Source organism: Primulina huaijiensis, chromosome 11 (assembly GCF_012295235.1).
Source record: "Primulina huaijiensis isolate GDHJ02 chromosome 11, ASM1229523v2, whole genome shotgun sequence".
NCBI lineage: Eukaryota > Viridiplantae > Streptophyta > Magnoliopsida > Lamiales > Gesneriaceae > Primulina > Primulina huaijiensis.
The window spans coordinates 19,952,155-19,974,345 of NC_133316.1; the positions used below are offsets into that span (position 1 = coordinate 19,952,155).

Genomic DNA, 22,191 nt, shown 5'->3' on the forward strand with positions numbered 1-22,191 from the left:
TGTTCGTGTCAACATGAGGGGGAGTTTACGTGACTGCACTCTTTTTCCCTTACTATGATTTTTATCCCAATGGGTTTTTCCTAGTAAGGTTTTTAACGAGGCAGTATAAAAACACGTAATGAAGACAATCATTATGATCATCATCACAAGGGGGAGTGTTGAAAAATAAAATTTAAAATGTGTGTATTGAATATTTGAATGTTGAATATTTGAATGTTAAAAATTAGGTAAAATTAGGTGTTGAATATTGAAATTTGTGTGTGATGATGAAGGTAATGATGTAATTTATTTTTGGATTATTTGTAAAAATTTTCTATAAATAGATCTCTCATTTGTGAAGAAAATCACAATTGAGTTGAGAGAAAAATATTATAAAGTGTGTAGTGTGATAATTTTGAGAGTTTGAGATTTTTACTTTTTACCGTAAATTTTTAATTTTTCACAACAATTTTTATTTTTTTCAAATACAAAGTATAAAATAAAAACAAAATGAAATTGAACAGAATCAGTCAAATCAGACTGATGTTACTGTCCAAAACACCAAACTCACCTACCACTTTAATTATACCGTTTTCACATTCATTTCTACTTCAGGACCCTGAGACGAAGTAAGTTATTTTTTCCTTTTTTTCCCAGTTTTTTGAGTTCGCTTCGTACGTATATATAGCTGGAGTTGTGAAATTGTTGTCTAATTTAGCTCATGTTAGAAGAAAAGAATTCAAGAGTATGATTGTATTTTTCCTCCTGTTTAATTTAGTAAATTCTGCGAGTTTTCATTTTTGGAATGCTAAAGTTTTGTGCAGAACGTTGAAGTTTTACGAAAAAAAATGTTATTTTTTAATTGATGCATTGAGTTCTTGTTTTTTGTTTGCTAAATGTTGACTGGATTAATTGTTATTTATTCTTGCTTGATATCGGAATAAGAATAAAGATTTTTTTTTTAATGTAAGAGTAAATATTCGTAGTTTTATGTGGATTAATAAATATTAATTCTTTTTTCTTTCACACTTTCAGATTTTTTTGCAGAAGTTCTTGTTATTGCATTGTTAAATTCTGAGATCGGAGCCCATTTCATTTTCATGTCGTTCCTCCTATTTTTTTTCAGCCATCTTTGAATAAAATTTTATCTTATTTGGTTGACTGCATTTTCTTGAGTTTTAAGATTTTTCAACTCGAAGATATTAACCAGTTTCTTGAGGATAGTAGCTACTCATGACTCATGATTTCACTTACTCGAGCAAATCATTTCGTCACACTCAGTTCTATTGGAGTACGGTGATTGTTAGAGAGTATGCTCATCCTGTTTGGTTTTATGTCATTGAATTGTTTGGTTTGTATTATTATTCATTATATGTTGGATTCGGTTCTTTTCCTTTTCCGTACTCTACAAGAGATAATTAATGAACAGTACAAAATGGGATACCAATGTGATTATTGTTCTCTCTATGGCAGTGATTGCATATAGCATTTGCAAAAATCTATGGCTTAAAAAGGTTCCATCATTTTACTATGTTGACCATGTGGTTGAAGAAAAGAGAGGACCAAAAAATGTGCATGTACGTTATACAGATGAATCCCATCAACCGGGAGATCCTTGAAACGGAGCACAACATAAATTATAGTGTTAAGATTGGGATTTGGGAACCCGGGAGTCTTGTATATTCTGCTAAATATGTGCGATTTATACTGGTCATCCTAGTATTAAGATTGAGATTTGAACTCAACTCAACCCAAAAAACTAGTTCAAGTGAAGGATTATTTAAGTTCATATATACAACTTTTAGAGATTTTATCCAAATCTCAATCTTTAACACGGTATCAGAGATTGAGTTACATTAGAATTGTCGGGATCCACTGCCACCTATGTTTTTGCTCAAGATGGACACATCTGAAAATCCCGTTCTTAAGTATAGACCTAAGACACTCGAATCATTTATGCGAAACCCATAATCGTACGTCAAGCTGTTAATATTGCACCACTTGATCTGGTTGGTTAGGTGGAACGTAAAAAAGTGACGTCAAATCTTGAGTAGTAATATTGTCTTTGTTGAATATTGAGTCAACGGTAGAGAAATAGTAATGCACCACTAATATCTAGAGCACCAACATATAGCAATGCACCTCTCCGGACTCATGGATCTAACAGCCCGACCTATTAACACCTAAGTAGGTATGCTATGCGTTGTCATGACTATAAAAAAATAAAGTTGCGGCATAACTAACAACTATAGTTTTTGGATCCTAACAGATGAGACAATGAACTCACCTTGGCTGCGCGCAAGCTATTTTACCCAGATTTCTTGATAATTTTGGCGAAGGTGTAAACGAGTAGGAATCGATGAAGTAATGAAGTAGTTTAACTTGGATAGTTGTTTTGTGTTAATATTTACTAATTGGAAACAGACACCGAAAAAGCTATTCACCAAACCGATATTGCCAGATTCACTTAAACGAGCGCATACACCAACAATTTTGTTCGATAGAGTTACTTTTATTTGCTCGATCTACACTTCGAATTAGTGATCACTTATCACAAATGAAAACTTACCAAATCATTTAATTGATAATCATTCTCTCTATAATATAATCTTATAAATCTTTTCGAATCCATATGTAATGCCATAAATACTTTTCAAATCCATATATGTCAATGACATGAAACGTGTAGACTTCAAAACATATTCTCTTAACAAAACCATTACAACTGACTTGTCAAACTTGTTGTATAAGATGGATTCAACCCGGTGTTGTAAACGGTACTAGTTGATATCAGTCAATTTATAGTCTTAGTGTTACAATTTTTTTTCAAGTTTATTCTGTTTTTGTCGGAGTGTTGACTTAACATCGAACACATTAACAAGTTCATTGTCATGTCAACATTTTTTAGTATCACACATCATTTTCCGGTGTCATTTCAGAATTCCGATAAAAAAGACTAAAATCAAAAGAAGTAAAAATTAGTGGACTAACCCCGTAAATTGGCTAATAAGAAGAAAAAAATAAAAAAATATATAAGTTAAATGATCAAAAATATAATTTTCCCACTAGATAAGATTGCTCACATATTGGGATAAAAATAAGGAAAAAACTTGTGTGAGACGATCTCACGGGTCGTATTTGTGAGACGGATCTCTTATTTGGGTCATCCATGAAAAATATTACTTTTTATGCTAAGAGTATTATTTTTTATTGTGAATATGGATAGGGTTGACCCGTCTCACAGATTAAGATCCGTGAGACGGTCTCACATGAGACCTACTCTAAAAATAATGTTATTAACAGAATAAATGCTAGCAACGATCGAGATAATTTTATATAAACTAATTCAGGTTATATGTTAAAAGAAAGTAGATAAGTTTGAAAATCTAAACATAATTGTGCTAATGTTTAAAAAAAAGTAAGAATTAATTAGTAAGCTTATTTTCTTGATTTAGTTTATGATAATTTTTTTATTAAACCAACTTTATATATATGTAACGACCATAGATCGTAGGATGATCCAACATGAGACTCAGCTCACTACAAGAATAAATGCTTATGATGACATTCATAAATGTCATCATATTCAATATTTAGTGACATTTAAGTTTTAGTGACACCTCCAATAAATGTCGTCTATTCCAATGTCGTCTTAAACTTCCTGACATTTTTTAATGTCATTATAAGATGTTAATGACAACTTCATACGTGTTACTAATTATTCATATAATGACAATTTTAAATGTAAGAAAAACTCATTTTTAAATACATTTATACATGCATTGTTATTATAACAATAATGACAAATTTATATGTCAATTAACATAATTTATAATGACAACTAAAAGTGTCGTGTATATTATTTATAGCGACAATAAAAAATGTCACTAATGATATGTTATAAGGTTAATTTAAAATGTCTCATTATGTAATCTGTAATGACACTTACAAATGTCTTCTATACTAGTATATAAAGATATTGAAAATTGTCATTAATAGTTATTTATAATGACTTTTTGAAATGTCTCCATATGAGTTTTACAATGACATTTTTTATGTACATGATTTAATGTTCTATTGTGACATAAAAAATATCATATTTTATGAAATGTCATCGATTTTCAATATTTTCATGATATAATATTCAAGGATATAACAAATTAACATAAATACAAATACAAAATTTTAAAATAGAAATTAAATTGCTAATCAATAATTGTCATTAATTTTGCAATCATTAATGTATAAGACTGACAAATTTGTTATCTCGAAAAACATCTATATCCCAACAAATGTACCAAATGTATTTAGTTTAAGAACTAACAAACAATTAAGTCTTGTAAAGCAAAACATAAGCAAACTTGTGACGCATCTTCATTATTCAACCATCTCATCTTAATCAAAATCCAATATTCTTGTCACCTACAATAAAAATTCATATATTTGTATGAATGAAATAAAATTAAAGAAGCACAAAATAAAGAGATTAAAATTTAACTCAAACTAGTGAATATCATACCAAATGATAAACTGGAAAATTATTATTTATCCAAATGCACCTAGTAGAAATCTTCCTCATTAACTGTCAACTGCAAATATAATTGATATTGGTTTAAAAAGATACTAACATGACCAACATAACAATAAATACTAGTTAATTGAAAAGTTGAATACCATACCAAATGACAAGGCCAAGCTATCATTCCTCCAAGTGTATCCCCAACCTTTTGTAAAAGATCATATGGCCTAATCAAACTCTCTTCTCGTTCTAGGACAACTAGAACTTGTATTTCACACCAATATGCTCCCATCGTCTGTCTTCCTACTTCGGTATTTGGATCCATGCTACGAACCACTCTTTTTGCCACAATTTTCGTCGAATCAAATAGAATTTTTATTGAGACAGAACATCCAATCTACGTGAAAGTGCAAAAGAGAAGGTTTTGATAAAAACAATTATAAAGTACAATCATCAACAACCATTATGAAATGAGTATATCCAGCTAGCCAGAAAACAAGAAAGCATAAAGAAACATTATTCAAATTAGTTAACTCATGACAGCAAATATATATGTAATATATATTCTCAACCAAAATATTCTATCTAAATCAATAAATGGCTAACTCGAGATAATTATAAGCTCACACAAAACATAGCTTACAAAAAAGCGAACTCCAACTCATTAAACCACATCAAATAATAAATAATATCAATATAAACAAAAGAAAAACCATTTACGCATCTAACATATATTCTTAAACCAAAAAACCAATGCTGAATCAATAAAGTACTAACTCAATATAATAAATAATAAAGTAATAAAACTAGAAAAAAGACTTTACCCTTGGAGATAATGGACTACTAGAGGATGTTGTATGTTGAATATTGTTGTAATTTGAACCAAGGTTTTGGTTTGGTTGATTGCAAATCTTTGATTCTAACATTGCTATGTGTTGGCCTTGTTTTCTAATTTGCTCATCCATTTTTTCTAACTTTGTCTTTTGCTCCATCACTATTCGATTGCATGTACTACGGCTTGGAACTTCTCCCCATAAATCAGATGGGTTAACACCATCACCAAGCATACGCACTCGGTCTGGTCTATCTGGTCCGATGATTTGAGCAAATACGTCATTTTGACCAATTTGATCATCCTCATCTTCAGGAAGTTGATTTTCTAGTTCTTTCTTTGCAGCCTTCACCAAAAAATCAAAATCCATAATTTATTCATAATGATTATGAAAACAAATATCTTTGAAAGTAATCTAGTTGAAGTTTATAAAACTAACTTACCAATTTTTCTAGCATGAGTGAAACAGGCATGAAATAATTCAACTCTTGATGGAGGTCGCCCTTTTTCTTTTTTCTAATATGTAATTGGTTAAAAGTTTGTAGATTCTAATGCATGTAGAATTATAAGATTAATAAGATAAATTACCAATTTTTGTTGCACTTGAGCGAAAGATCTTCTTCCAGTTGTCTGATTCATTATCTTTTGGTTCCGAACAATCTTATTTTTTTCACTTCTCTCCTGATACATTAAATTCAACTTGGTACACAAGACAAATGTCTACATGAACATTTTTCTAAACATATAAAATATTGTATACCTTTGATTTTTCTGAGTTCCACTGAGCAACTAGTTTCACATATTGTTCTACAAAACCTCTTTTATCTCTTTCTTCAAGAAGAACTTGCATTGGCAACTCAGGATCATAATACTTCTTTTTTAGTTCTGACTTCCAGTTTCTCCATTTTGTTGCAAGACCAACTTGAACAAAGTACATAAAATTCAGACAAAATCAAAAGGTCCAATAAGAGATACAAAATCAGCAAACATATCCTTGATGTATAAAGTTACATGCTACCTTTTTTTGAACTTCGAGCTGCGTGATTGCAATCATAATTCGAGATTGTGTATTTGCCTTATCTTGATGTTGAAAATGAGGTTTTCCAACAGTTTTACCCTCACTAGCCATTCCTATCAAGAGCAAGAGCCACAACTTGAAGATAAAAAAAAAAGATCTACAACAATCTACAAGATTATCAGGTATCATTTCACACCTACAGCAGCGATCTCATGCTGTGACAATAAAACTAATATCAGATTATAGCTGTGTCATTTCTCAGCAAATAGCAGCGAACCAAATCCAAATAGAACACCAGCAATGGAGGGAAATCAGTTAATATCTTACCACCATCCTCGAGTATCTTTGACAAAAATGAATGCCAGGGATCCTTTTAGAGAGGTTCTCAAACAGGGTATTGAAATTGCAAACTTAAAAAAGAGGATATGAGACCAGTAAACCTTCTAGTAATCGTTGTAAAAAGGAACGGGATATCAAGCGAACCACGTAAACAAATCGTTGTTACAAGGAACAGGATATCATAAACAAAATGTCCAGAAACTTAGGGAAAAAGAATAACACAGAACAATAAATCGTGAACCAATTCACAACAAACCGTGACCCAATCTAATTGTGATTCGGCTATGACCGTGTTTTCGACCGTTCAATCGATAAACCGTGACCCAAATCTCCTACAAGATAAATGAAATCAAGTACCACGAATTTGGAACTTACCGGAGATGAGAAGCGCCTTGTAAATCTGAACCGTGACTCCAATCTTTCACAATTCTGAATGGAAAAAAGAAATTAAGAAGGAAGGATTGTAGATGGAAAGAAATTTATCGCCGGTTGAAGGAGAGAAAAGGAGGATGAGTGCCGCATCTGTTATTAATATCTAGGCCCAATCCACATATAAGTTTATTTTCTTGATGGAAATACGTTTCTTACCTCGGCTTATTTGATTATTAACATAAATTAGAAATAAAGTCTCGAATCTTTAAAAATCTCCTAATTAATTTGAGTTTGATAAATTTGGAGGGGGGAAAATATTTGTTTCCCTCCATACAAAATAATGACATAAATTAAAAATGTCATGATAACTAATCTAATATGTTTTTTTATTTTACACATTATTAATTTTTTTACAAGTGTCATTATTAAGTATTTGTAACAACATTTAATTAAAAATGTCTACAAAAAAATGTCACTATAGCCATTTATTGTTGTAGTGGCTCATGCTCATGCTCATGCTCATGCACCACTATTGGTCATGGACCGTAGCCCATACCATACACTTTTACTAATAGAATATCACACATTTGGAAAGTTGTTTATTTCCCTCCCCTAATATTTGAACATATAACCTCCAGATTTAAGTACTTAGATTCTTAAAATGTACCAACTTATCGTCCATGATCAGTAGTGGTGCATGAACATGAGCTAAGTCTTATGTTGGGTCAGCCTATGACCCATGATCATTACAATATAACTATGACTAAACTTGGATTATATTATCTACGCATGTTAATTGTTAGTGCACATGGTTTGGGATACACAACAGAAATGTTGGTATGCCTTGAGTTCTTTGTTTAACTACACTAATCATACGTAGTTGTTTTCACTGCCATGTGGAAAGCATTAAAGTGTAAGTAAGATTAATTCTTCTGAACATAATTCATTTTAGCCATATCATTTAACATTAATGTAAGTTGATCTGCAATAAGACAGCTTGGGATAAAAATTAAACCTAAATAAACGACAGAAGCCGGAACTTATAATATTGCTTCTCGAAATTAAGGATAAATATGGAAAATTGCAATTTAGTACCATAAGTTGACCTATTTTGTTTTATTTCTTTTGACTTGTCAAAATTTGGCTTACATCTAATAACATGATTTTTTTTTGTTTTAGTTTTTTTTGCTCGAAACCATTAAATCCACCTGATATTATTTGTTTAGCACCGATGATTTTTTTATGTAGATCATGTAATAAGAATAAATATTATATTACACTCATTAAATATACATAAACAAAAATAATGGGAAACGACAAAATTTTTTTCCTTATATTTGAAGTATTGAGGGTTGTTCTGCATTATCATTTTTTTTATTACATGAATTTTAGTTTAAGTAATAGGAGCTTAATTCTCACTACTCGTACCGCGTAGGAGAAAATACGTGACAAATAAATCATATTCAATAGATGTAATAGTTTCGGGCAAAAAATAACCAAAACAAAATAAGATTCAAGTTACTATATGCAATCAAACTTTGACAAGTTATAAAATTAAAACATAAAACAGGCAAATTTTCCGATATTTTATATACAATTACACGACTTATTTTCATTTGTGTGAGACCACTTCTGATTATTATATTTACATCATATAAACAAAATATACATGAAAAACTAAGTATGAAGTGTTCTTTAACCCTCTTCATGGCAGCAACCATTTTTTAACTTAAGTACGGCACAGCAGTAGAGAGCCAAGACTCATTAGAATGAGGAAACTAGAAGAAAAAGTTTTTCAAAGAAATAAAGAGTAAAATCACATTTTTTTTCCTCATTTTATGATTGATAAGATGTATATGCATATTTATAGAAAAACTGAGGGGGGGAAAAGAGCGACGCCCATTTTGTCCCTTCTCTCTTTGAGCCGCCGCGGTGGTAGAAAAAGGGAGCAGCTTGGTCGATAAGCCCTTCTACTTCCCTGTTTCAGCAGACATGTATATTTGTTTATATGGTATGTGTAGGCTAAGAGATTGATTTCATTGCTTATATATTTTTAGTGATTGATCCTGCGAATTCTGTAAGATTTCTGGCTCCCACGACATCATTTGATCCGTAGGATGGAGATTCGCTAAACGTTGGAGGAACAACAACAGAAGAAGATACTTTGAACCTTTTACTCCTCGAAAACTCATCCCCAATCCCAGGACTCATCACCTGATCCGGGCTACTAATCCTGCAGCCGGACATCATTTGATCGCCCCAGAAACCTAGTTCATTCATACCATAAAGTTCTCCGATATCCGATCCATCTGAATTGTCCAAACCCTGGTGCCTGAAACTGCCCCATTCTGTGCTGTAATCCGACATACTCGAGCTCTCTAGCTCCCAAGAAGATTGTTCATTACAAACAGGTGGCACGATGACACTTGGTTGCACCACTCTTTGATCAATTTTCATGATATGATCATCAGGATAAAGGTTTTGGTTGTATTGATTAATGTACCCCTTGAAATGAAAAATATTTGCGAAAGTGAAGTGGTCGCTTACCCGACTCTTATTCGGCTTATTCTCTGATTTTCTAGCCATGATAGACTGCAAATTCTTGCTTAACTTGGCTTTTAAAGACGAGAAACTAAGCCCATGCTTGGTATCTACATGATCAGTGCTTGAGTCTGTGTTTAAGTTACTGGACTCAGGTTTGTCTGTCTTGAGATTCCCCTTCGCAGCGAAGTTCGTACGAGCGTTTTCTCCACGGAGAGCACGAGCCGCCTCATCATAGGCACGAGCAGCCTCTTCAGGTGTATCATAGGTTCCTAACCATAAGCGTACTCGTTGAGAGGAGTCTTTGATCTCGGCTACCCATCTGCCGGATGGCCTTTGCCTTACACCCACAAATCGACGTTGCTTTGTGGTCGATTTTGTTGGTTGTGGCTTGTTCGTGAGGCTCGTAGCTATGATGGATTTTGTGGTGTCACATCCAGCCATGAATCACAAAAAATTTGTAATGTTGTAAGGGCTTTGATTTGCTTGTGAAGTTTTATCAGCGGATTTGTATACATGCATGAAAGAGATATTGTGCAAATATGTGTCTCTATTTATACTAAACCATTTCAAGAATGTTGTGTAAATTGCATTTTGATCCAAGGAAAACTAAATAAATAAAGAACATATGAAAAAAGGGCTAAATTATTGTAATATCTTCTCCCACTGTTTATTTTTTGTTCGTATCCGTATTAACCCTTTTATCCTTTGATTAATTTAATTCCAACTTCTTATCACCTTGGCTTGATCTGCAAATGCGTGGCTAATGAAAACTCCCATTAAAAAAAACATTTTTTGGTGGTTGGCTACCAACGGACACAAATAAACTATAAACAATTTATTCAATTTCACCAAATAGACATATTATATTTTATTATATAGGCATATTACTGATTATTGCCGTATGGAAACAAAAATGAACTTCGTTTATTTTGATTTTGGTCTCAAAACCGAGTTCGAGCCTATATATACATTAAACGAGTCGGTCGGGTTTGACGTTCTGCTCGACTCGACTCATTTACATCCATTAGTAATCGCATACACTCCACTTCATGAACAAATCTCATCCATAAAGTGGGGTGGAAGTAATATTTGACCTGTTAAAAAAAAACGTAGAACCATTAAACATTACGGAAGATTTGAGATATATGGATGCCATTAATATGTTAATTCAAGTATTTTTCAAGATTAATATATATAATGATTGTGGGGTAACTCGAAATGGTTTTTTGCTAATGGAGATGGAATGATGTGTGGGGCTCCAAACCAGCGTAACGTGTCCTTTGTTATGTTTGTTTCTTAATCACTAATTAATCGTACGTTTAATGTTTAAAAATTGGATTGATTAAAATTTTATAAAGCAATTGAAAACAGAATTTGTCATGTTTCTCCAACTAAATTAAATTAAGGAAAAATTTCATTTTTGTTATGGTATATCAGTTTTTTTTTTTGCAATTTTGGTATTTTCGTTAGTAAATTTCAAATTTAATCCGCTATCTTTTGTATTTTTTTTACAATTTTAGTTATCTTCTATTAGGAGTATACGACACTCATCAGCATTATATAAGTGCTACATCAACTGCAATATTAACATTAAATAATATAGACGATCAAAACCGTAAAAAATGTCTAAGGTGATCATTCAAATCCAGCATTGGATTCTTTTAATGATTGAACACATATTTGTGTCTTGGCATTTGATATTTTTTAATACATGCGTGTGAAAAGATTGCTAGTGAATACACAAAATAAGGGGGAAAAAGTTACTGAAAATCGTACTTTTCAAACAAAACCACATACAAAATATTGTTCTCGTAATAATCAGTTAAATTACCCATACAATTTTTATGAAAACATGAGTTTTATCCACAAAATAGATTAAATCAAATTATGTTGAAAATTTTGTGTCGATCATCGATCGGTAATTAGATTCGTATTTTGAAGAGGATTATCCATAATATGGCGATTAATCCACTCTAATTTCTTTGGTAAGTTTCTGATTAATTGAAACGTACGTGCGTAGAATTTTGTCTGTAATTAATGTTAGGTTGCATGCAAGATCTTCTGAACTTCGATAATTTCATAGTTAAAAGAAATTGACACTACCCTCACATATGAGGGCCGAACGGGGAATCAATTTCCCACAAGATATTAGTAATTTTAATTTAATATATATTTTTTCAAAACGCATAAAAAGTTTTCCAAAAAATACAATAATATGTTTTCTTCATAAAAAATTATGATCCGATTCCGACTAATTTTAAAAAGAGTAGGTCTCTTGTGAGACAGACTCACGAATCTTTTTCTATGAGACGGGTCAACTCTACCGATATTCACAATAAAAAGTAATATTTTTAGCATAAAAAATAATATTTTTTCATGGATAACCCATATAAGAGATCCGTCTCACAAAATACGACCCGTAAGACTGTCTCACACAAGTTTTTGCCTTTTAAAAATATCGCGCCGCCTCATGTTTACAATAAATCATCTCGTGTGTCGCGTTGTATCCTTACTCCGTAGCGTAGAAGAATTCGAATGGTTATATAAATCAAATGACATCAAAACTCAAATTTTGCGACGAAATCTCGAGTCGACTCCAATTATAACAAACTAATGACCTAGCTAAAAAAAAACGAAATAAAGAAAGGAAACTGTGATACAGTACGTCCTGTGCAGCCAGCATCCGATTTATTTAAATTGCAAAATCGAGAAATTTTGATGGTGACAAAATTTTAAATTACAAATTGCACTGTCACAAGGCTTGATTTCAAAACCGTAGTTCATTTTTATATTGCATTTATTAAATTACACTAATATATTGACTTTTTTTTATTATACTGTTTAAAATTAATTTATTATAAATATAAATTAATTGTTAAATTTTTATGTTTTTACATACATTTCTATTTATTTACGTATTATGCGTACATTTTAATGAATTTTTTTATATAGTGTGATTTATTTATAATTAGTATTTTAAAAATAAAGATTAAATAGGAATTAAATAAAGATTAACTGTGAAACACTGACTAAAAATTGGTTTATGAGCTGGCTTATGAAAGACTAATGCAGCCCAGTATTTAGATTTGGTCATATTTGAGCCCAAATAAGCTATAAAGGCCTTGAAACATAAAATTAAACTTCAAATTGGCTTTCCTATTCCTTTTATATAATTTCTTTAATTTTCCAAATTATTAGGTATTGAATGGATTATTTTCATCAAAGATAATTTGAAATATAAATTCCACAATAACTTTGAGAACTATGAGCTTCCTCGGATCAAAAGTACACATACGAGGAAGAGTCGATCTCTAAACATATATTGTCGGATGCATTAATCGTTGGACCACACTTTCTTCTGGGGATACATCACAAAACAAATCTTGGTAACTATATATTTCAATATTTTTGTCTAATTGAGGAAAACAAATCCGGACTCTGAGGGAAAAAAACGATCACAAAATTTAAGGCTTTTATCAAAAAGTACAAGATTGTATGTACCTTTTTTCCCAGTTTAGACATTTTCTAATCTTTCCTTTTTTAGCCGCCAGAATTCAAAGTACTCTCCGCACCTAAAAATACGCTACACTCTACTATTTTTTTGTGGGGTACCCACAGAACAAGGTCTTCACAAAAAATAATTGTTAATTTAAGTTTTTTTTTATCAAAACATCAAAAATTTACACTCGCTCTAATATTTTCTTGAAAATTGTACGCATAGACTTGAATAATCCACTTCTTTTGATATTTTTTTAACTTGGGTTAGTTCAAAATCTCAATTTTAATAACATTAGATGTCCAATATTTGCTGGATTAAGTTCTTGAGAGTTAATGGATTTAGACAATAATTCATCTGAACTAGCTTTTGCGTGGTCGTTTATGCGTTAGATTGTCCTATTGACCACCCGCTAATGTTTACAACTTTTGTGATGGTCGTTATGTGTTGGTATGTCTTATCGACCACTCACTAATATTTTGCAAACTTCACCCTCTTTACTGTTAATTGTCCCACATCGATTGGATAAATAACCTGAGAGTTGCATATATTGGCTTGGGCAATCCTCCCCTCTTGAGCTAGCTTTTGGGGTTGAGTTAGGTCCAAGTTCCAATCTTAACATGGTATCAGAGCACAGGTTACATCGTTATGTGTTGGACTGCCTATAGTTAGGCCACCCGTTCTGCCCATAGTTTGGTCATTTGTAAACTCCACGCTCCAGATGTTCATGCCTGGGCGTGAGAGTGGTGTGTTAATTGTCCCACATCGATTGGATAAATAACCTGAGAGTTGCATATATTGGCTTGGGCAATCCTCCCCTCTTGAGCTAGCTTTTGGGATTGAGTTAGGTCCAAGTTCCAATCTTAACATTTACGATGTCGTTTTGATTAAGTTTTTGAGAGTTATATATGTCTATTTGGACAATATTTTCTTTTTTGATAGCTTTTGGGGGTTAAATTGAATATCGTTTGTAACTTAAAATTTTTTTAAAAAAAAATTCCGTTAACATATATAGAACGAATGATATATATCCAAAACCAAACATAGCATATATTTTGTAATGGAGGAGCCAACTTTGAAGAAAGTTGACCCGAGTGAGAACGCCGAAGAGAAAATGCAATATTTTTCGACTGCGTTCACATCAACGGATTCGATATTAGTTTTGAAGACATTAATTTTATTTTAGTTTGATGTTTTCCATTTTCGGTTCTTGGTTTTTAAATCCCAAATCTCCCCGTTTCTATGTGAATCTCGAACTGTGTCCTTATTTGAGACATATTCTCTCCTCTCTTTATANCTTATCCGGCTTCTTCTTTTTGTTTGTTTCTAGAGATTCGAGTTGTCCCATCATCGGTTCCAAAAAATTTACACGATTTATCCCCTATCTTTGAAATTTCTTATATGGGGTGTTTCTTTTCTCTATTTTCCTCCGGATTTTAATTTCAAAGGCTGAATCTTGTGGCTGTTTGATGTTTTCTTGAACTGGGAGTTAATTCCTTTCATAATGTTTGACTTTCATTCTACTAGCCGTGAACTTGTAAAATTAATTATGAATCTGGATCTGGGAGTTTAGTATATCTTTTTGCTTATTTTGTTTTAATTATTTTCTTAATTTACGTTTTGACTTCATTTTCTTTATTCCTTTTGGGATTGGAGTGGAAGCAGTTGGAGGTTTGTGGTGACATGTTCGGTTCTGGAATGAATTTAATCACAACAATTATTGGTTTTGGCATGAGTGCTACTTTTATTGTGTTTGTTTGCACTAGACTGATTTGTGGGCGGTTCCGCCGTATGGAGGAACGGCAAATGCTCGAGATTGACACGAGGATCGATCTAGAGCTGGTATGATTCATATATACTGATGCATTCTTGAATTCTGTTCAATGACAGAGGCGATTTAATGTATTTTTAGAGCTGAATGGCCCGGATAAAGTTTTTTAAAGTTTAAGGAATTGTTATATGATCACTTGATAATCTTCGAGTTGTCAAATGATGCTTTGTTTGACAGTTGAGTGTAGATTATTGTTATGCAACTATTGAAACGTGCTTGTTTATTGAAACGAGCTTGCTTCATTTTAGCAACTAGAGCTTCATTATTGTGTTCGTGTTCTTGAAATGATACTTTGTCTGGTCCAGGATTTTGTATGCAGGGTGAAAACTTTGACATATAATTTGAATTCAGTGGTTCCAACGAAGGGTTAATTCAGAATATATGTATCCCTTATCAACGTCCCTCCGACTTCGGTGTATATGCACGAAAACATAGTATTTTATTCCGTGTCGGCCCGTTATGACTTTACCCTGTGAACATTTGTTCTGGTTATGGACTATTCAGTCTTTGCTAAAAGATAACAAAGCTAATTTTTGGCGAGCTATTGCCTTAGTCGATTGAGACATCATCTGTTTTCGTGAAACCATTAGCAGAAAGTAGATGGAAGTAAGAATGCATGTACTACTACAACTCATTCTGTCATGTTCATCGGGTAAATATTGTAGCGGCCTGATCGTTATTGATCCTGTTTTACACACTAATTATGGATGTATTTTTTCACAAGTATAGAAACTAGTTTTTCCTCCTTGTGACCTCTCTTGTACATGAACAAGTATGATTCTGTGTGCATCATTTTTGCTGATACGGTTGCTTAAGAGGTTATTTTTTGGCAGCCAGAACACAGGATTAATGGCCTTGAACCGGTTGTTGTTGCTGCAATTCCCACGATGAACTTCAATCGGGAAGCATTCAGTTCAGTTGAAGATGCACAGTGAGTCTAGCTAGCAACGTTAATCTTTCGAGCCTTGTTTACCAACCATCCATTCATTCTTCATCAAATTTCGTAATGTTTTGGCGTCGTGATCCACGATAAAATATCAATAAATTTTTTTAAACTAAATATTTTAAAAAATAAATTGCAGGTGTACAATATGTCTAGCAGAATACCAAGAACAGGAAGTCCTAAGAATCATGCCAAACTGTGGGCATAGTTTTCATCTGTCTTGCATTGATACATGGCTCAGAAAACAGTCTACATGTCCTGTATGTCGTCTCTCAGTACAAGACTCGTTCGAAACAAAACATCTTCGAACAGCTATACTGTCCACTACTCAATCGTTTAATTCACATTCAGGTTCCGAGGGTATTGAAGACAATCAAATACATGAAGATTCCATTTCCATTGAGGTCGAGCCAGGAATTAGTGGCGATTCAAGATTGAGATAATAATATAATTTCCTCAACTAGTGCATATTTTTTCGCTTCTATTGATTAAGAGCAACAGGATTCAAGGTTTTAAGGTGCTGCATTATGCAGATTACCTCACGTTCTGTATATAGTTTTGTTATTGTATAATCGCAGCTTTTTGTATCTTTGTGTTGAATTTTGAAGGAAGAGTAATGAGGTGCTAATCTCCACTAGGTTTCGTTTCCTATAGGAAAAAAACAACAGGAAAAAGAAGCTTTTATTTTGCCTGTACAAGTCTTGAAGTAATAATATATATTGCTTCAGATGCAGTGGAAAACCGATCCGCCAACGTAACTATAGTCTTAGCCACTGCTCCCCCTTTATAAACGTTATATCCAGAAATGGTCTTGCTTCCAGATACTTGAGGGCTTTGGACCATGGCACTCGACCTCTTCTATCTGCTCCCCTTCCTACACACTGATATTCTCCAAATACAACGGTGCTGCATACATGAAATAATGCTTACAAAAGTCAACAGTTGAAGGGATTTTCTTCGTTTCTTGTTGAGGAAATTAAGTGCTCAGAGTTCAAGGAGTCACATACTTTTGTCTCGATGGAGTTCTCCAATCTTCCCATCCTTCTGGTCTTATGTTAATGTCAAATTCACAGTACGAATATATTATTCGCGAATAACCTGCCCAGGCTCTGCCTAGATAAATCGATCCAGTTCCATTAACTGTACAATTCGTAAATGAAAACCCGGTATCCTCATCAGGGGAGTTCCTATGTTGGGCAGCTATGGCGAATGCGTCTCCCACCACATGAATGCTGCTCTCCTGTGACAAAGCACTTATTTTTGTTATCCGAGGACCTAGAAATAATACATTAAAAAAAGGTGGGAATATTGTAGGCACCTGATAGAGGGATTTTGCATTGCCAAATATGAAATCTATGGATCCTTGGATGAAACATTGGTAAAAATAATGTGTTCCAGTTTCATCTAAAAGTGTGTCCTGTGATCCTAGAAACCGAACTTTGTAAAACATGGCTTTATCACCTGATATCCTCAGTGCCACAGCTTGGTTGCCATCAACTCCACCACCCCTAGAGACGACTGTATTCTGCGATAAAATGTGTAAATTTTGATAAAGAAATGAAATTTTATGACTATAGAACATAACGTAAGGCTGTTTAAGTACGAGTTTTTTGCCTCAAATGTGACTCCTGATGCACAAAAGTAGTCTGATTCTACTGTAACAGAGGCTGAACTCCATGTTCCAATAAAAAAGCCATTCTTGTCTCTATCTGAAGCTCTGTCTTTCCAGGTTATAACTGTTTCAGAAACTTGATCTTGCTTACCGATAAATGAAATGTATGGCTTAGACACTGGAATCTTCACCTTTTCTCTGCGTCAGATTTCAGTGTATTAAAAATATGCCAACAAAGTAAAAGCAACAAAGTCACGGAAGGCTCCAGCAACCTTCTCGATCAAGGGCGGGCAAAACAAGTTTAGAAGGGATGAATCTGATTTTTCTTTTCATTTTTTTGGAGGAATTATATATAACATTTGGATATTTTTCTGATCATTTCAAGTAAAATAGATAAAGTTTTAAATTTTTAATGAAAAGTTTTATGAGATTTTAAAATATAATGGAAACAAAAAAAAGAAGGATTTTAAAAAAGGGAAGTTAGGAGCCCTGTAACAATACACGTAACCTCCTCACTCTCCCATTTCCCATTTCAGTTTTCGACTACCAGAAACCACACACGATCCCATGCATGAACAGAAATCAAATTCTTCTTCGCCATAATAATTGATGAATATAATAATTTCGAACCTGTAAATTCCAGGAAGAATATGAATTTTCACTCTTTCAGCGTTATTTTCCGGTACCATGTCAACTGCACCTTGCACTGTCAAAGAATCTCCACCGCCATTTTTATCAACCAGCAATACCTTGCGTTGATTGCCCGCGTCTCTGAAATCCAACCTGTACCCATCCACAATCAAATCGTCCCACGTAATATAATCTCTCCTACTGCTGTTATTCAGAGAAAACCCAACTCCAGCTTCACCCCACAATACCAACAGGGCCAAGAACCAAAAACTGGAACGAGTTAACCTCATTTTCAAAAATTAACCAGAAGCTTAAAATTTCAAAAATAGTGAAGAAATTACAGAGGAAACTGTTGACATGGGGGGTGACGTTTAATGAGAAAGAAGTGAAGACAATAAATACAGGAGCGGGACTGCGGGAGTGGAGGCTCATATATATTTTAAGCTAATTTACTCCATTAAATTTCACTGCGTATGAACAAAATCAAATTAAGTTTAAAGAAAGTTTCTTAAAGAATTACAGGTACAAAGATGCGTGGAGTGTGCTTTAATTTCATGCAAGTCTTGAAGAATTAAACTGAACGGAATGAACAGAAATGTATACTGCGGAGATCATGTGAGTGAGGCCAAATAATTAAAGGAAGTTTTAAATAGGATTAATAGGTTGAAGTATAAAAAACAACAAGTCACAAAATCTATGCTTGAGCAAGGAAGGAAAGAGAAAAAGAAGGATTGTTGGGCAACGGTTGTGTAACTCAAAGAAGTCTCAACAGTAATCTATGCTTGAGCAACGAAAAACCAAGCGTTTCTTGTATATCCCACGGATGAGCTCATCCCAATCGAGCCCACACCCGATCTTAGGTCTTGGCCCATCCCTAGCCATGGTAGAAGGCCCATGACAGGTCCAGGTATTCTCTTATAAATACCAGGTTTGAGTGCTCAACTCATTCATATTCACTATATTGTTTTCAGCATCATCTTAGCTGCTCTCCACTTATATCCTCAGTCTCTGACTTGAGCGTCGGAGGGGCTACGTCGGGACACCCTCCCGGCCCCTTTCTAACGGTCTTATTCGTGATTTCAGGTTCAAGATAATTTCGAAACTTGCGTCTGGACTAGTGACACTTGCTGAAATCGGACCCTAAATTTCCCGTGAGTATCATTTATAATTCATGAGAATATATCAAACTCATGAATTTGACTTCTGCATCAATTATATGATCGAATGTTCATCACTTTATCGAAAGTTATAGCTGATGATAATAGTGTAAATCTAATATTTTAAACCGTACAACAACTCATTTAATCGATTCTTAGCTAGCCGTGACAATTATTACGAGCAACAAATTAGAAATAAATTTCTTTAGTGGAAAATTTAAAATATAAACAAGTAATTTGTCGATTTAATTATTATAGGAATTCGGGATAGAGTATTGTGTTATGTTGGAATGATTAACATATTGTCAAACGGTTTATGTGACATTGTGGATTCTTATATTTGGGTAATTTGAAAGTATAATTCAAGGATCGAGACATTTAAATCGAGATTGGAAATTAGATTTTTGAATTAAACAATAAAAAGATTTTATTTTATTGTGCACGTTGAGTTATTGAATTAACATCTTCTGCCCATGCGTGTAATTAATGTGTATGTATAACGTCTTCTGCCCATTGAATTAACATCTTTCTACCAATAATGAAGTATCACTCACTTATTAGATATGATAAAGTATATCGAAATTGTATATCTAATAATTGAATGTCACCTCATTAATGAACACAAAAATTAATACGATTAATGAACAATGTAACAAAACTGTAAGATAGATTGTGTGTGACAGTTAAGAAAAGGGAAAGCATGAGGAGCCATCGATGTCACTAGCTTAAATGTGAAAAAAAAAGTTCTAAATTTTTATTATAATTTTAGTTATCTCCAGATAGACAAAACCTTACTGAACAATAAGGTTTTGTCTCTTTCGAATTGAAGAGGAAGGGGAATTTTAATTTGACTTCTTATTTGGGGTTTCTATTTTATGAAATTTTTTTATATTTATTAATATTTAAAATCCAACATAAAAGTTGAAACTAACAAACTATTTTTTTACCACAAAAAACAAACTATTTTTTAAAGATATAACTGCTACTACATATGCATTTCATGCGTTTAACATCGCCAACTATAATATGTTTAACAATTACATAGAAACTCGTATATATGAACTCGTTTTATAGATTAATTTTATGATACGTATCTCTTATCTGAACCAATCTCGGATAATCAACGAGAACAAAGAGAATCAAGCAAATTAGATACCATCAACACCCGAGCACCCTTGTTTGAACTCTTTAACTAAAACTTGAACATTTGGTGGCTTGAGATTGTTCATCGATCTAGATCGGGCGAGTTGAGGTCATTCTGCCTAATTTGATTTGACATAGAATATAGGTATTTGAGAAAACAAATACACGCAGGAGTTTTCAAATATATAAGAAGTAATTGTAAATAATATTATTAATTAATTATTAATGCTAAAAAGTACTTCAAAAGTCGTTGTCAATTAAATTGTCAGATCCTATTAATGTAACATATTATTTCCATAAAGATTTGAGTTGACTAACTGGTTACGAGGAAAACAAGATGCAGCAAGGACCGGATGGATGCTTGGCTTTATTTCTAAATCTACAATTATTGTTATTTGATTTTTAACTATTTTTCCCCAAAAATTATTTTTTTTAATCAATTTTTACACTTACCATCATCATCATATAAGGATGGCAATGGATAGGGTATGTATCAGATTTAATACATCCATCCCCATACTCATTTATTAAATTCATCTCCATACCCATCGGATATTGAATTTCATCCACATTCTCATACCCATCGGATTATCGGATACTCATACCCTACCCAAATACCCAATTATCATATACAATTGAATTTTTTCAAATTTAAATTGTTTCAATGAAGTTATGAATATTTAAAAAATTATTTAAATGAACAATAAGAAAAATTATTCACGCTTTATAATATATNGGTCTAAAAATCCCTCCATATCCTCTTCTATTCGGGTCGGGTATCGGATCCTCCAATGAGTTCGGAGGAAATTGTCATCCTTAATATTTAACTTAAATTTCATCATTTCTCAAAAAAATTATATACTATTATATAATATAGTATAATATAAAATTATAATTGATGGGTAATAGCCCCTACTTAAATAAATAAGTTGGATATATATCCACACAATTGTAAGTAGTATTATTAAACCCAATAAAGGTAAATATGAGGGATTTCGTCGGATATTATCTGACATCTCTAACGTTTTAGTTCGTGACGCAGATGACGATCCACTATTTTTTACAGGGTTCGTAGGAGTGACAATTATTTTATATATATTTTTATCATCTTAATGGAATAACATCTTATGTAATTTGATAATACCAAATTACATTTGCATTTTCTCTCCCGAAACTCTTTCTAAATTTTTTTGCCCACAATACAAAAAAAACAAAATGGAACTTTGCATGCCAGCTTCTCTCTTTCCAGAAAAAGGTGTTCTTCTTCCTCTTCTTCTTCTTTCCTTTTTTTTTTTAACGTATAAGATGCATTGATGCTTATATATTGCATGTTACATGCTTAGAAAATTTAAGTGACTTGCATATTTTTTAAAGCGAATCTGGTAATAATGGGTTTCAAAAATAAAAATCCAAAAAAATTATTAAAATTTGATATTTTTTTCCCCGAAAACAAATACTGGGTTGGGAAGCCGACTTCCAACTATTTATATGTGTTTCGCTTAATTGGACCAGTGTGTAATGACTTACTATTCAAAGGATACAAGTCAAATCATGAATCACACTGCCACTCCAAAGAAAATTCACCCAAATCTTTTTTTTTCTTACTTCAAATACTAACCAGTTACTCCAAAAAATTACCAGTCACACTTGAATAGTTTTACTCGAATTTGAGAATTCTCTTGAAAATGCGCTTAAACTTTGTATTCATATATATCTAATCTTGTTGTGGGTATGAATATAACATCATTCATATTTTAAATTACATTATTTTTATCG

General features: G+C 32.7%; 3 protein-coding genes across 5 annotated transcripts; 1 reads left to right on the forward strand and 2 right to left on the reverse strand.

Moving 5' to 3' along the window:
• Positions 1-4,176: 4,176 nt before the first annotated feature.
• LOC140987318 (uncharacterized) lies at positions 4,177-7,230 on the reverse strand. 3 transcript variants are annotated; one of them, XM_073455778.1, is made up of 7 exons: positions 7,063-7,230; positions 6,349-6,483; positions 6,091-6,251; positions 5,919-6,011; positions 5,611-5,676; positions 4,499-4,568; positions 4,177-4,401 (listed from the first exon to the last, which is right to left on the reverse strand). In XM_073455778.1, the coding sequence occupies exons 3-6, from the start codon at positions 6,178-6,180 to the stop codon at positions 4,539-4,541; spliced, it is 279 nt and encodes a 92-aa protein (XP_073311879.1). In that variant the 5' UTR covers positions 6,181-6,251; positions 6,349-6,483; positions 7,063-7,230; the 3' UTR covers positions 4,177-4,401; positions 4,499-4,538. The 3 variants fall into 3 exon arrangements, 2 of the variants coding, with proteins under 2 accessions (XP_073311879.1, XP_073311878.1); XR_012177102.1 differs by lacking the exons at positions 5,611-5,676; positions 5,919-6,011; positions 6,091-6,251; positions 6,349-6,483 and adding an exon at positions 4,659-4,895 and having other exon boundaries at positions 7,063-7,216; XM_073455777.1 differs by lacking the exons at positions 5,611-5,676; positions 5,919-6,011; positions 6,091-6,251; positions 6,349-6,483; positions 7,063-7,230 and adding exons at positions 4,659-4,895; positions 5,323-5,604.
• A 7,158-nt stretch (positions 7,231-14,388) lies between these two features.
• Positions 14,389-16,460, forward strand: LOC140987212 (RING-H2 finger protein ATL64-like). The gene is made up of 3 exons (XM_073455636.1): positions 14,389-14,941; positions 15,764-15,861; positions 16,013-16,460. Exons 1-3 carry the CDS (start codon positions 14,783-14,785, stop codon positions 16,314-16,316), a joined length of 561 nt encoding a protein of 186 aa, XP_073311737.1. The 5' UTR covers positions 14,389-14,782; the 3' UTR covers positions 16,317-16,460.
• An 80-nt stretch (positions 16,461-16,540) lies between these two features.
• Positions 16,541-18,796, reverse strand: LOC140987213 (pectinesterase QRT1). Its single transcript, XM_073455637.1, has 5 exons — positions 18,116-18,796; positions 17,488-17,683; positions 17,192-17,398; positions 16,881-17,113; positions 16,541-16,779 (listed from the first exon to the last, which is right to left on the reverse strand). The coding sequence occupies exons 1-5, from the start codon at positions 18,403-18,405 to the stop codon at positions 16,632-16,634; spliced, it is 1,074 nt and encodes a 357-aa protein (XP_073311738.1). The 5' UTR covers positions 18,406-18,796; the 3' UTR covers positions 16,541-16,631.
• Between the last annotated feature and the right edge of the window lie 3,395 nt (positions 18,797-22,191).

Coding starts and splice junctions, on each gene's coding strand:
- LOC140987318 (XM_073455777.1), bottom strand. CDS start 5,565: ATGCTTGGTGATGGTGTTAACCCATCTGATTTATGGGGAGAAGTTCCA. Junction 4,896..5,322: donor GTAGTCCATTATCTCCAAGG/GTAAAGTCTTTT, acceptor ACTTTCACGTAG/ATTGGATGTTCTGTCTCAAT. Junction 4,569..4,658: donor TAGCTTGGCCTTGTCATTTG/GTATGGTATTCA, acceptor TTATATTTGCAG/TTGACAGTTAATGAGGAAGA.
- LOC140987212 (XM_073455636.1), top strand. CDS start 14,783: ATGTTCGGTTCTGGAATGAATTTAATCACAACAATTATTGGTTTTGGC. Junction 14,942..15,763: donor CGAGGATCGATCTAGAGCTG/GTATGATTCATA, acceptor ATTTTTTGGCAG/CCAGAACACAGGATTAATGG. Junction 15,862..16,012: donor AGTTCAGTTGAAGATGCACA/GTGAGTCTAGCT, acceptor AATAAATTGCAG/GTGTACAATATGTCTAGCAG.
- LOC140987213 (XM_073455637.1), bottom strand. CDS start 18,405: ATGAGGTTAACTCGTTCCAGTTTTTGGTTCTTGGCCCTGTTGGTATTG. Junction 17,399..17,487: donor CATCAGGAGTCACATTTGAG/GCAAAAAACTCG, acceptor ATTTTATCGCAG/AATACAGTCGTCTCTAGGGG. Junction 17,114..17,191: donor ATGCAAAATCCCTCTATCAG/GTGCCTACAATA, acceptor GCTTTGTCACAG/GAGAGCAGCATTCATGTGGT.